This window comes from Procambarus clarkii, chromosome 78 (assembly GCF_040958095.1).
Source record: "Procambarus clarkii isolate CNS0578487 chromosome 78, FALCON_Pclarkii_2.0, whole genome shotgun sequence".
Lineage (NCBI taxonomy): Eukaryota > Metazoa > Arthropoda > Malacostraca > Decapoda > Cambaridae > Procambarus > Procambarus clarkii.
Genome location: NC_091227.1, coordinates 23124704 through 23140333, shown reverse-complemented (window position 1 = coordinate 23140333; position 15630 = coordinate 23124704). Strand labels below are relative to the sequence as shown.

Below are 15630 nucleotides of genomic sequence, written 5' to 3'. Positions count from 1 at the left end.
TCCAACCACTTGTTCTGGACGGTAGAGCGACGGTCTCGCTTCATGCAGGTCGGCGTTCAATCCCCCGACCGTCCACAAGTGGTTGGGGGCTCCATTCCTTCCCCCCCCCCCATCCTAATCCTGACCCCTTCTCAAGTGCTATAAAGTCGCAATGGCTTGGTTCTTTTCCCCTGATATTTCCCTGCTCTCCCGCCAAAAACAGTACTGACAGCTAGCAGGAACCGCTATAAATAGCAGTTACAACAATAACAATAAACGAAAGAATATTTTACGCGGTAAACTATAAGGGGAAAGTTGGCGTTGAAAAACAAACGAAGAGCGAAATAGTCCTCTTTTAGCAATAGTGTTCTGGGCAGTAACACAATGGCGGCTATAGTGTACGCTTTTCTCAAATTGCATTTACATAATGGAATAAAATTACAACAATCCTTTCACTGTATTGCTAACTTTTAATGCTACATTTAGCGTCTGGGTACTTAGCAGGTTTTCAAGTTCGAGAGGAAATCGGAATCTTACGTGGGATTGTATTTACTCGTTTTCAAGCGTGAATTAATGTTTATTTCAGATTGTATTACTTTTGTATTCAATTACGGATATTTATTATTTAAGCTGTGTAGTAATTATTTTCCTGTTAATTGTTTGTTTTTTTGGGTACTTTTGGTACATTGTTCGGCACGCACGCACGCACGCACACACACACACACACACACACACACACACACACACACACACACACACACACACACACACACACACACACAGGGGCCTCGTAGCCTGGTGAATAGCGCGCAGGACTCGTAATTCTGTGGCGCGGGTTCGATTCCCGCACGAGGCAGAAACAAATGGGCAAAGTTTCTTTCACCCTAAGTACCCCTGTTACCTAGCAGTAAATAGGTGCCTGGGAGTTAGTCAGCTGTCACGGGCTGCTTCCTGGGGTGTGTGTGTGGTGTAGGAAAAAAAAGTAGTTAGTAAACAGTTGATTGACAGTTGAGAGGCGAGCCGAAAGAGCAGAGCTCAACTCCCGCAAACACAACTAGGTGAATACTCATGCTGAGACCTGAGACCTTCAACATAGAGCTCCACTACTCCGGCCACACTCAGCTCTCTGCTCTGCTCCAAGCTCTGTCTCAACATCTACGACACTGCTGTATCCAAGACCACTAAATAAATATGAAACTCACTAAACACGGTGTATCTAATCTACCCAACAACGTAACATAATCGTTACGTTACATTGGTAACGTAAGTTTACATTGGTACTTGAAAGTACACTTATAAGCATCCTCAACATCCACTTGTTAAGGATGCTTCAAGGCTCCGTGTTAAGACCTTGGGCCAGATTCACGAAAGCACTTACGAACGTGTACATCTTTCCTCAATCTTTGACGGCTTTGTTTACATTTATTAAACACTTTACAAGCATGAAAACTTGCCAATCAACTGTTGTTATTGTTATAAACAGCCTCCTGGTGCTTCGGAGCTCATTAACTGTTTAATAATTGTAAACAAAGCCGCCAAAGATTGAGGAAAGATGTACAGGTTCGTAAGTACTTTCGTGAATCTGGCTCCTTGTCTTTAATATACATCAAGTAACCTTGCTTACAAATTAGTCCCATCCATATCAATGATAAATAATGCTAAATGTTTACTGATAACAAAATGAATGATACATGTTTATTAATGTATAATGTTTAACAAAAAAAGAGCTCAGACAAGACTGTGAGCAATATCACTTTAGGCAATCTTCAGATCTGGACTGATAAATGGCCACTAGAAATCAACTTGGAGAACTGCAATGTTATGGAAGGCACTCGTTGCAAAAGCAACATCCTGCATCGTATCGGTGAATAAAGACGTTATACTTAAAATAAGAAATAGTAGATGGGAATAGGAGATGCAGAGGACTCGGAGAAAGAAATTGAGTTTTCAGCGTTAAAGGTGAAATTAGAATATTTTATGAAGAGGAAGAACATTGCATTAACCCACCGACAGTACAAGAGAGAGAGAGACGGGGATTCGGAGCTAAAACTCGACTTTGCAAGCATATTTAGGTGAGAATATACACTGTAAAATGCTTTCTCAGGGAGAAAGGGAGGACGAGGGAGTCGTTCACAAGTTGGCCAAACTTCACATGTATAGCACAAGTCTACATGTATAGCACACACGTCTACATGTATAGCACACACGTCCATATGTATAGCACACGTCCCCCCCCCCCCCCCGGTCGGCCGAGCAGACAGCACGCGGGACTTGTGATCCTGTGGTCCAGGGTTCGATCCCAGGCGCCGGCGAGAATCAATGGGCAGAGTTTCTTTTACCCTATGCCCCTGTTACCTAGCAGTAAATTAGGTACCTAGGGTGTTAGTCAGCTGTCACGGGCTGCTTCCTGGGGGTGGAGGCCTGGTCGAGGACCGGGCCGCGGGGACACTAAAAGCCCCGAAATCATCTCAAGATAACCTCAAGATAACCCCCACCCATTCCCTTCCCTCCTCGTCACTGACGATAGCCATCACCCAGAACACTGAAACAGAAAATAACATGTTTTTTAATATCATTAAACCCCCCCCCCCCTGGTTGTTTATTTAAACCACGTACACACACGTACACGTACACGTACATTTAAACCACGTACATGTTTTTCTACTCGTCTAAAGCATTACTGCCTCGTCCGTATTCGGTTTTTATGGTTTAATAAAAACACATAAAATAGTTTTGCTTTTCGGTGTCATTAACGAGTTTTTGTTTTTTTAAGTGAAAGTTTATGAAAATAACACTGAGCGGAGGTTTTTATCAAGCCGCTTCTCCCTGTCCCCGTCGAGGCCACTAGAGATGTTGACTCTCAGGTAAATTCTGGTAAAAAACACTATTACGGATATTTTTTCAAGCTATTATTATTATTATTTGGTTGAATCATTCGGCATATTTTTTTCTGTTAATTAATTGCTAGTATTTTCCAACAAAAATTGTCTTTAATAAGTTAAATTATATCATATATGGAGACTCTCCATCATATATGGAGAGTTATAAGTGTATGTCTATAAGTCATCTCTTCCACAAATATATAAATGCTTAGTTTAAATAAATACATAAATAAATTTAAAACAATAAATTTAACATTGATTTTTTTATTTAATTTAAAAAAAAAATTCATTTAATTCATTTAAAAAAAAAATTAACAATAAAAGGAAAATATATAAATTCCTTGTTAATCTTCTGGTGAATTTTCTACATTTTAGAACTATTAAAAACTCTTTCTGTTCAGATCATTTGAGGAAGGCAGGCTCTTTTGGAGCGCTCAGATTCCTGCTCTGTAGAGCCTGGCACTGTAGAGCCTGGCACTGTAGAGGCTGGCACTGTAGAGCCTGGCACTGTAGAGCCTGGCACTGTAGAGCCTGGCACTGTAGAGCCTGGCACTGTAGAGGCTGGCACTGTAGAGCCTGGCACTGTAGAGCCTGGCACTGTAGAGCCTGGCACTGTAGAACCTGGCACTGTAGAGCCTGGCACTGTAGAACCTGGCACTTTAGAGCCTGGCACTGTAGAGCCTGGCACTGTAGAGGCTGGCACTGCAGAGCCTGGCACTGTAGAGCCTGGCACTGTAGAGCCTGGCACTGTTGAGCCTGGCACTGTAGAGCCTGGCACTGTAGAACCTGGCACTGTAGAGCATGGCACTGTAGAGCCTGGCACTGTAGAGCCTGGCACTGTTGAGGCTGGCACTATAGAACCAGACTCTAGCTCACTAATCCTGACCCATGACATTCTAGCTGATTAAATAATTCATATCGGCCTTTGACCTTTCACCTCACACAAGTCACGGTGACCTTCCATCAACCTTAATTATTTTCATAATGACCTTCCTTAAACAATGGTGATCTTTGCTTTGACTAATGACCCCAAAATTTTAATTAATTTAATTATTTTTCCAGATTTTAATTCACTTTTTTTGGTATTTATTCAGTAATTCAGTAATGTATTTATATCGATATATTGACATAGAATTGTTTGTAAAGATGTATGTATTTGTGTGTGTGTGTGTGTGTGTGTACTAACCTATTTGTGCCTAAAGGATCGGACTTTAGCTCAAGGGCCCGGCCTTTCTAGCAGCTGGTTGTCTAATTCAATGAGTCCTGTTTTATTCCTCTGTCCTCCTTTTAATGTAAGAATAGGATGGATAGAGGAGGGTGTAGGGAAAGGATGGAAAGGGGGTGGGAGGCGTTTGCAGATCGGGGGATGGAAGGGGATGAAGGGAAAGAGTGGAGGAGGATAGGAAGGGATGTAAAGGGAATGGGGGATTGAGGTCGCCACGGTACCTTTTGATTGGCTCCCACAACGGGGCCTCCAGAAGGTCACCGGAATATTTCATGTTTCGAGGCAACGGTGACTGAAGCAGTGGAGGTCGAGGCAGTGGAGGTCGAGGCAGTGGAGGTCGAGGCAGGGGAGGGCGAGGCAGTGATGGGCGAGGCAGTGGAGGGCGAGGCAGTGAAGGGCGAGGCAGTGGAGGGCGAGGCAGTGGAGGGCGAGGCAGTGGAGGTCGAGGCAGTGGAGGGCGAGGCAGTGGAGGGCGAGGCAGTGGAGGGCGAGGCAGGGGAGGGCGAGGCAGTGGAGGGCGAGGCACTGAAGGCCGAGGTATCAGATGACGAAGCAGCAGAAGGCGTGACAGTAGAGGACAAAGCAGTGAAGAGAAAGTAATAGAGGAAAGGCAGTAGAAAGTTTGGCAAAATATTGGCCTCGAGGTAGATAGATTTTTGACTCGGTTAGTGTTGTTTACGTTTTGTTAAGGTGGAGCGAATTTTTGTCCTTTTGTTTTGGACTGAAGCTTTCGAAACCGCAAAGGGAAAATTTGGCTTTGGCTTCAACCACATTAAATGTGAATTTATTTTGTGTATGTATTAGTTTTACACGGGCTGGTAATTAGGTCAGGGATTCCACACTGGAGAGTTATGAACGGATACTGGTCTAACAACATCAACGTCCACCTGACTTGTCCAGGTGTCTGACGACTTGTTTACGAATGTTTACAAGTGTCATTTATGTCAATGCTGTGTACTGAAGGTGACAGGTCAAGGTGACAGGCAAAGTTGAAGGTGACAGAACTCCTCCTAGTCGGTAGAGTGTGTTCTTTTTTAAAGTGTTGCATCAGAAAGCTCTTTCCTAAAGAGTTTACCAGTTTCACTTCTAATTATTCGACTCTTGCTTGGAGGGTCTTCGATTCCCAGTCTATCTCATAATGATTGAAGTCTCTCAGTATCAGGATTTTCGACATCATAATTTGATTCATTGTTGCTGCTTATGGATTAGGTTTACGCTGGGTTGATGTCTATCTGACTTTTGTGCAAAAGTGCTTTTGGTCTTGAGATAAGATCTTGAAATCCTCTCTTGTCGATGCTCAGTTTCTCTTTCATTTGGAACGTAACTTTCTCGCATTATTTCATATATAACTTTTTGTTATTTCTGCTTTTTTTAGTAGCTTTCATCTGGTCGGTGTTATTTGTGTGTGTGTGTGTGTGTAAGTGTAAATTCACGAAAACATTCATGTGTAGCCTGAATACACGTTCGAATGCATCGACACACCTGGGTGCATGTGAAGACCAGTTTTATAAATGCAGGTTTATGAATGTGCAAATGCATATTTTAACACCAACTGCAGGAACACGAGTGGTAACTGATTCGCTTGCCATGGTTGCCCCAATCACTGATGGTGGAAGCGTCAACAACCTTTTCCAAACCTATTTGGCAATTGTTAATACGAGAATAAGGCTGTGAAACAACTGAACTTGGCAAGAATGACCCAGATATCCATAATTTATCCATACGGATGAATTATACATGGTTGTGGGGGGGGGAAGGAAGAGATAAGTTGTTCCTTTGAAACTTTAAAATATGTTTTTAATTATTAAATTTCCTAAACATTAATAGCAACAATAATTTGAAGAGGCTCCCTTCAGACTGTGAGAGGCCCAAAGCTGTACATTGTTGAGCTGTCTAAATCCTTTAGATTTAGAAAGTGTAAATCCTTTAGATTTAGAAAGTCTAAATCCTTTAGATTTAGAAAGTCTAAATCCCTTAGATTTAGAAAGTCTAAATCCCTTAGATTTAGATTGTCTAAATCCTGCCCTGATTCATGAAGTAGACTCTGGCAGCAGCTGGAACTGGGTTGCACTCTCCAAAATTACATTATGGAATTTTGAGACACGGAATCCCTATAGACCTACTGGTATGAGGTACCTGGAGCTTAGCAATTGCTTTGTCCCATCTTTTTGGTCGCGAGAATATGCCTTATAAATCTGAGTAATCTTTGGTACAGTTTATAGTACTTGGGGATGATAAGGAATAATTTATAAACATGATTAAATTGCAGGTGACTTCACTCACCTATATTCCTTCCTAGTGTTGTATAATCAACAATGAAGATTATACAAGATTATATATTATTATGATATATCAAGATTATATAATAATCAAGCCAGTATAATCGCTGGCTTGCTGCTTTTTTCACATAATTATATTTAAGCTTATACGCGCTGATGATTACAATTTACAGGCCCTTAGATTGGAAGGAGAGAGTGTGTGAGTGTGTGTGAGTGTGTGTGCGTGTGTGTGTGTGTGTGAGTGTGTGTGTGTGTGTGTGTGTGTGTGTGTGTGTGTGTGTGTGTGTGTGTGTGTGTGTGTGTGTGTGTGTGTGTGTGTGTGTGTGTGTGTGTGTGTGTGTGTGTGTGTGTGTGTGTGTGTGTGTGTGTGTGTGTGTGTGTGTGTTCTGACCTATTTGTGCTTGCAGGATCGAGCTCTATCTGTGTATGTGGGGGGGCGGCCACGGTCCACATACGGCATATAAGTTCAGATTACGTGTACGGTAGAGTGGAGTGGAGTGCGTTAAACTCCTCCCAGTGGGCTTCAATGACTACTTGATCAGCCAGGCTATTGGTGCTCGCAGCTGAAGGACTCGGTCGTGAGGCTCTGTATGGCTTTCACTCAGCCCCGTCGACCTCACGTAACAATACTGAGTTGTCTCTGCATTCAGCCAAGCGAGCTTCAAGACAACACCGGCTGACGACACAGTCTGCCACTGACAGCAGGAGAGAGAGAGAGAATAATGACTGACTTCGTGGCTTTTGGGGAAATACCTGGGTAAATACTGGTCTTGGTGACATAATACTTAAAAAAAGGCTTTACGACACTTCATAACAAGATCAGGCATCTACTCCCTGTTCGTCATATTCATTTGAGGAAAAATTTTATTAAATGGGATTTCCTTTTTGTTTTTAATGAATTAGTGACAGGAATAGATCAGACAGTCGACAAAGGGCATCGCAGTTGACAGGAGGGATGTTGGGGTTGACACAGACAGTCTCAGAGTTGATAGACATGTTATCAACCACTCTCTAAGTGGGAGGAAAACTACCAGGCTGTCTGCTGTTGAAAGATAGTATTAAGAGGAAAATATTTTTACGCTTTCAGTGAGATTTTCACTGAAAGTATTTATTTATTTTTTCTCTAGGAGGCTCTGGATACTAACAATACTATATTATATATATATATATATATATATATATATATATATATATATATATATATATATATATATATATATATATATATATATATAAGAAACGAAATCAACCGCAGAAGGCTTATATTGGTCCATGCGAGACACCTCCTTTTTACATCCACCCCAAACGCATTCGTATATAAGTCTAGCCTACGCTTGAAACAACCCTTCGATCCCCCTGCCTGTTAGGTTATCCGGTAATTTGTCACGTAAATGACTAACCCTTTTTATATAACCAGTATTTACCCAGGTCTTTCCTAAATCCAACCCAGTTTTTACCCAGGTCTTTTCCTTATTCTAATCTTATCCGATTTATATCAAGTGTTTGCAGTGATCCAGAGTAAAATTTAATTCCCTTTAGCACTTTACTACCGGGTGTTAGTACGCCCTCTGGGTCTCAAGATATTGCTTGAAGTTTTGGAGAGTCATCTTCGTCCTCTTCCCTGGAGTGTGAGTACCTGAGATGCCCTGTAGGGTGTTGATGGTGTCTTGGGCGCGTTGGTGCGTGTATCAACACCTGATCAAGGCCTTGAGCAGGTGTTGCACCTGTTTGGTCCGTGACAACAGCGGTACCAAACTCGTGCCTCTGGGATCTAAACATTCTGCAGAAGCTGCTCTTCCAATTTTTGATGTTGTAAATTATTCTATATTTTAGGGTAGTTTAATCGGCAAAGAATTTTACGACAAAAAATCATATTCTGCTCTTTAAAAAATAATAATAATAATAATCTTTCATTCCTGATATTATATTGAAATTCGTTAATAATAATTTTTATTATTATTATTATAATTAATAATAATATTTAATTAATATTTAATACTAATAATTGTATTACTGGTAATACGTCTCAGGCAATGTTCATACTAGGAGTTATTTATACATATAAATTATGCAGTTATATTATGTATTATTGTATTGCCTCTATGTATATTTCGTTGGCATATCCTGATGTAATAATTATTATTGGAGAGCAATTCCTAACTTCGATATATCGAATTCCAATATTCACTGGATCATTAATACATTTTTTTTAATGATTTATAAATTAATAGTATTGAGACGTTAATGAACAGGGTTTATGATCATTAAACCAGATGATGGAAGAGGACACCAAGCAGTGTTTTTTTTTAGACAATATATACGAAAAAAAATTATGAAAAGGGGGTTAAAAGGGTTATATGAGTCTTATGAACTCTTCTCATAACATGATAAGACCTGAACTTTATGCCGCCAGAGAGAGAGAGAGGAGAGAGAGAGAGAGAGGGAGAGGGAGAGAGAGAGAGAGAGAGAGAGAGAGAGAGAGAGAGAGAGAAGAGAAGTGAGAGGTAATATAGGAAAGTTTGGGCTAGATTAAATGAGAGAGAGAGAGGGGGGGAAGGGAGAAGAGAGAGAGAGAGAGAGAGAGAGAGAGAGAGAGAGAGAGAGAGAGAGAGAGAGAGAGAGAGAGAGAGAGAGAGAGAGAGAGGAGAAGTGAGAGGTAATATAGGAAAGTTTGGGCTAGATTAAATGAGAGAAAGAAAACGAGGTCAGCTACTCGGGGATCGTAGGAAATTCATGGTAAACTTTAATATAGCTAACATGGCGCTAATTTACATAGTGGGGTGTGATATTAGAGTTGCCTTGCGTGTCGGGTCGGGTCGAGACAGACAGACGAGAACACCTGCAAACACACATGCACACATACCCCTCGTAAGCCACCACCTGTGGCATTCATAAAGCCACAGGTGTACACATATGAGAGCGCGATTACACATGTGCGTATAATTGCAATTATGAATTCCTTGAATTATGTATATATATATACATAATACTCAAGAACGTCAGTTGATCGGAGGTTAAGAGGCTGGGCCCTAGAGCTGAAGCTTAACCCTCTCCAGTCCCCAGTCCTGTAGGAAGAAAGACATACGCACACAGGTTAAATTTCAGGTGAAAACTCCGTCTAGGGATGCACTAATGTCGACATTATTCATACTGTGCCTTGTTTCAGATTATCTGTCTCTCTTCCTTTCCTTTCTGTTCCATCTCTTTTCCCTTTCTCTTCCCCTTCTCTCCCTCTTCGTTAATTCTGTTCCTGGCATCATTTGACTAGAGATACGCTGAGACAATCTCATTTATGATGCTCTGGGAGTCCTGCCTATTCCAACCTCTCTCTCCCTTCCATTTCCGTCTCACATTCCCATCCCATTTCTTCTGTCCATTTCCGACAGTATTCTGTGGAGGAACTTCCACGTTTTGGACCATCACCCGTCATCTCCTGAAGCCCTCATCCGTCTCCAGCATCTCATTATCTCACGTCCATCCACGGCCTCATCCACTTCATCTCAATGCCCCTTCTGCGTACTCTTGGCTTCCACTTTCATATTCCCCTTTCTCTTCTCTCTCTTCACCCTCATATTCGCACTCCTCACAATCCTTCTTTTACCCTTTTTTGTTGTTATACTGATCTGTGTTTTCCACTTCTCTCTCTCTCTCTCTCTCTCTCTCTCTCTCTCTCTCTCTCTCTCTCTCTCTCTCTCTCTCTCCCATCTGCGTTTCACTCTCTTCGTTATCGATTTTCCCACTTCTACCTATCTCATTCTCCTGCTCTCTCTCCTCTCCCTCATTCATATGTATGACACCACTCTCGTATACACCGCCGCCTTGATACTCATACTAATACTTAATGCTGATCTGCTCGCTAATTGGAACCGGTTATTGGGCCCTCATAACTGAATCACTCATTTTCCTCATGACATCATTTTAATATCATGAGCCTCTCTCTCTCTCTCTCTCTCTCTCTCTCTCTCTCTCTCTCTCTCTCTCTCTCTCTCTCTCTCTCTCTCTCTCTCTCTCTCTCTCTCTCTCTATCATAAGCTATTTCCACACTCCCACAGTAGCCACTCCCATATCATATAAGCTATAACATCATATGCTCACATTGCGAAACAAAACTATTAAGTATGGAAGCTTGCAATCACGGGGGAAATAGACTGGGAGGCCTGTTAGAAACACATGTACTGGACCCATTACATCGAAAACAAAATATAGGACACTCCACTGGAGCGAAAATGACACAGAGAGATTATGACTGGCATGGAATTTATATTTCACACACACACACACACACACACACACACACACACACACACACACACACACACACACACACACACACACACACACACACGCACACACACGCCGTTTTTTATGATATGTCAATAAACATAACTGAGGACGTAGGATCTAATGAGACGATCATCTGGCGAGAATGATTGCAGAATGTCTTAGACGCCCCTGAGGAGACGAGATAAAACGCTCTGGGAATTTACTGATGGCCAGGAGTTCACTGAAAGGAAAAACTTTCCAGGAAGAGGCATCACAGGAAGCCAATCACCGGAGGCATATGCAAAGTTGGCGAATATTCTCGTGGAAGTCTTCAGAAAACATGGACAAGGAAGCTTTCAGGACTTCGGACCCCTAAACAACATTTCAAACCAGACATGTCAGGCCAGATCTCAGAGAAGCTTTTTAAAATACTAAACAGGATTGGAGGATATTAATCCAGATCCATCTTTTAAAACGTCAAATACGTGTTACTTTATAAGTGTTACGTGTAAACTGAACACTCAGTTTCAGAGTGCTTCATACTGCAATTCACAATCAATTAGTATGTCACATATGCACTTATTAAATAAGCCAATATTGACTAGTAAGCAAGTGCGAGAACGGGTTGCATACTGAACAATCCACAGTGAAGAACAGAAAATTAAAAGGGGGTAGTATTGGTAGGGGGGGACCTTTGACAAGCCGCCGACTCCCTGTTCCCGTAGTAGTCCACTAACATTAGATGGTGAATTCAGGTAAATTAACAGAACGAGCAAAAACCCAGAAGGTAGTTGATGCTAACTTTATACATAGCTTCAAGAGTATACATAATTAAAAAATAAAAACTGGGAGATAGATAACAGAGAACTGAAAGGTGGAGTCCAAGAGCTGAAGAATCGACCCTGCAACCACCTATAAAGCGAGTGGTTATAGGGGTCAAAACACAGTGGTCAGGTATTCTCCCCCCCTCTCTCCCTGTTCTCAGGAAAACAGTGAAGGCTGTTAGTCCAACTTTCTTTCCTTGTGGGGGAGAGTTTTGGTATTGGTAAAAGCAGCTGTGGACCCGACCAGACTGCTGTGTGTGTGTGTCCTGTTGTAGGAAGTGAGAGTGAGGGAGGGAAGAGAGAGTAAGGACGGGTAGACAGAGAGCAACCCGTTCTCGCACTTGCTTATGGTCAATATTGGCTTATTTAATAAGTGCATATGTGACATACTAATTGATTGTAAATATTTTAGTTTACCTTGAAAAGCTTCATAGAAAACACCGACCTCACCTAACCTTCTTAGTATGTTAAGATAAGCATCTTATTGTTTCTTATTTACTATTATTACTTAACCTGTTAACGGTATAGGTTAAGTAATAATTGTAATTAAGAAGCAATAAGATGCTTATCTTAACATACTAAGAAGGTTAGGTGAGGTCGGTGTTTTCTATGAAGCTTTCCAAGGTAAGCTAAAATATTTACAATCAATTAGTATGTCACATATGCACTTATTAAATAAGCCAATATTGACTAAAAGCAAGTGCGAGAACGGGTTGCAGAGAGAGAGGGAGAGTCAGCAGAAAAGACGGAAAGGATAGAGGAGGAGACAACTGGAAAAAATATATATAATTGCTTTTATTACAAATCAGTTTCTAGGAATTCCGGGAAAGTGTGATCAAATATACGCTTCAATCTTCCGGTTAGATCTTCCATCCCGGTTTAATTCCCCAAATAAGAGGAGTCAAACGGAAGAGGATGATAGAGCTCTATAACTATACAATACAACGGACGTCACACTCAACTGCCCAGTAGACTATGGGATAAAACAATCCTCTCAACCTCACCCCCATCAACCCTGCAACCCACCAGCAAATGCCACAAGACCCAGGAGGATCTTGCACAATACAAGACCCAGGAGGAATGTGTAGGAGCAGCGTCATAGCTTCCCAGTGAACTATATATCTGTTGGGGGCAGCAACCACTCCCAGAATGTAAGTTAAAACTGCTAATAATTGGAGATGTTAATCAGAGCAGAATAGATTGAAAAGCCACATGCTGACTCCCCCTGAAGGGGACTTGCAACATGGAAACCAACGGTATGTTATGTTATCTGTTTGTAAGAAATTCCAGTCCTCACGAGGCGACCCACAACAGTCGACTAACCCCCAAGTATTTTTTTTTCCTTCTAGGCAAACTTGATGTGGGAGACTTGCTCAAACAAGAAAGATGGTCTGATAAATGGCTGCTTGACTTTGACCCAAGCAAATGCAATGAGATTATGAATAAGTCACAAAAACAGTCATGACCTACTTGTGACCAGTGCATTAGACAACTTTCTGTTAAAGAGATGCACCCCATTGAACTATTAAACTCAACCCTGCAGGCACAAATAATAAATACCCGAATATCATGCAAAATCTTCATCTGAACACATGTCGATCACGGACCCCAAGGAGGCCACCCTGATGGCTGTCACGACACACAAACATTCCACCACCAAGGAGGAGCGAAGACGCTCGAGGGATTAATCAGAAAACTTCTCAAAAACTCGACTGTTTGACCAACACACAATAAGATGTCTCAGGAGAGTCAGAGAAGATAAACTTGGGCTCTGGTGCCCAGACGGGTTTAGGGAGGGGGGTGAGAGTGGGAATTAAGGATGTTGGGGGGAGGTGAAAATGAGGTTTTTTGGGGTTGGATGGTGATGGTGGATAGAGGTTGTGGTGGGATAGGTGGTTGGGGGTGGCTGTAATTCGGTGACTGTGCCTGTGACTGACTGTAACTGTAGCTGTGATTGATTGGGGGACTGTAGCAATGAGATTGGTTTTTGGTGTTGCATGAAACCAATTTGCTGAAATGAGTCCCCGGCTCCCGCAGGGATACTGCCCATCTTCGTCAATTTAGAATGTGTGTGTGGCAAGAGACAGACAGACAGACAGAGAGAGAAACAGCCAGAGAGAGGGAGAGACAGCCAGAGAGATAGAGAGACAGCCAGAGAGAGAGAGAGAGAGAGAGAGAGAGAGAGAGAGAGAGAGAGAGAGAGAGAGAGAGAGAGAGAGAGAGAGAGAGAGAGAGATAGAGACTCAGCCAGAGAGAGAGAGACAGCCAGAGAGAGAGAGAGACAGACAGACAGACAGACAGACAGACAGACAGACAGACAGACAGAGAGTGAGAGAGAGACAGATGGAGACAAAAAATAGAGCTACAGACAGACAATGACAGAGATAAAAACAGAGAGGGATACAGAGGGAGACAAATAGACAGACAGACAGACAGACAGCCGGGTGAACCTAACCTAAACCATATAGAGATTAAGTGAGAGTGACACGCACCATAAAACTCTCGCACACCTTTACTACACACACACATATAAACATACAACACACACACACACAAACACACGCCAACATAAAACATGCATTCAAACACACGCCATCACACACAGGACCCATCCTGCAACCAAACTTGCTTGTAGCATCAACAGCCATCAACCGAAGGAACCATTCATCAACCGGAGGAACCATCCATCAACCGGAGGAACCATTCATCACCCGGAGGAACCATTCATCACCCGGAGGAACCATCCATCAACCGGAGGAACCATTCATCAACCGGAGGAACCATCCATCAACCGGAGGAACCATTCATCACCCGGAGGAACCATTCATCACCCGGAGGAACCATCCATCAACCGGAGGAACCATTCATCAACCGGAGGAACCATCCATCAACCGGATCTTCCACAATGCCTTGTTGTAAACCGGTTCTCGGCGCATCTAGAACATGAATCTGAAATTAGTTACGAACCACCAGATAGGGATTCGACAAAAAGGGACATCACTAATCCTTAAATTCCTTGGATTGGGATTAGGGGTGTGACTGGTAAACGAGGAGAAGAGGAAGGTTATTCGAGGGAGAGTTGACAACCCCCCCCCCCCCCTATACAATGATTCAAATGAGATTCTGAATACTGATTGGGAAGTCTGATAGTAAATCAGGGATTGTCTCTCGAATGGCTCATTTGGGTTCCGTTTGGGTGTGTTATGGGTGCGTGTGTTGTGTGTGTGTGTGTGTGTGTGTGTGTGTGTGTGTGTGTGTGTGTGTGTGTGTGTGTGTGTGTGTGTGTGTGTGTGTGTGTATCTACAGAATCGAGCTATTAGCTCCCAGGTTACCTATTTACTGCTAGGTGAACTGGGGCGCTTGGGTGAAAGAAATTCTACCCATTTGTTTCTGCATCTGCCGGGAATCGAACCCGGATCTTTAGGACTACAACCCCAGAGCGCTGTCCACTCAGCTGCGAGGCGAGGTGTCTGTGTGTGTGTTTTAATACACACAGGTTTAAACATTGGGATGTTTAATAAAATAATTTTATCTTTATTTTCAAAATCAATCTTTATCTTTTTAATCTAAATCATTTTCTACATTTATCACTTATTTGTACGAATGTATTCTTAACGGCTTTGTAAATCATTTTTATCCTCTCGTTTCCATGCAAGTTTTTTTTATTTGTTGTTCTTCGCTTTGATTATTGTTTCAATGTCTTCTTTATCAGTTTCCTATATTATTTGATATGTCGTTATCATGTCCCCTCTATGTCTTCTTTCATTCAGTAAAGGGAGAACTAAGCTATTCCTCATAGCTCAAAGCCCTCAGTTATTCCTTGTAGTTCAGTGCCGTCATTTTACAAACTGGGTCTCGCTTGTATATATCTATAAAGGACTATTTGGGCATACACGCTCAACGTATGCACTGAGCCCATTCTCGTGACGTTACAATTGCTGGGGGTTGAATTCCAGTAACCATTTCTCCGGCCTCCTTTGCAGTCTCGACTTCCTGGAGGAAGATTCTGAAAGTCTTTGTTTGTCACGAATGTTGACCTAAAAAAATCAGCCTCATCTGGAAACATTGTCAGGCAGGACTCTTTGTTTCAATTGTTAGGTTATGGGTCCTTGGAATGATCCGTTGCTGATCGGATTTCTTCCTCCCTCCCTCTCTCTCTCTCTCTCTCTCTCTCTCTC

At 42.2% G+C, this 15630-nt stretch overlaps 1 protein-coding gene across 1 annotated transcript; it reads right to left on the bottom strand.

Annotated features, from left to right (window-relative positions):
- Positions 1 to 3258: 3258 nt before the first annotated feature.
- On the bottom strand, positions 3259 to 3756 carry LOC138357529 (RNA-binding protein 12-like). The gene has a single exon (XM_069314397.1). The coding sequence runs from the start codon at positions 3754 to 3756 to the stop codon at positions 3259 to 3261; it is 498 nt and encodes a 165-aa protein (XP_069170498.1).
- Between the last annotated feature and the right edge of the window lie 11874 nt (positions 3757 to 15630).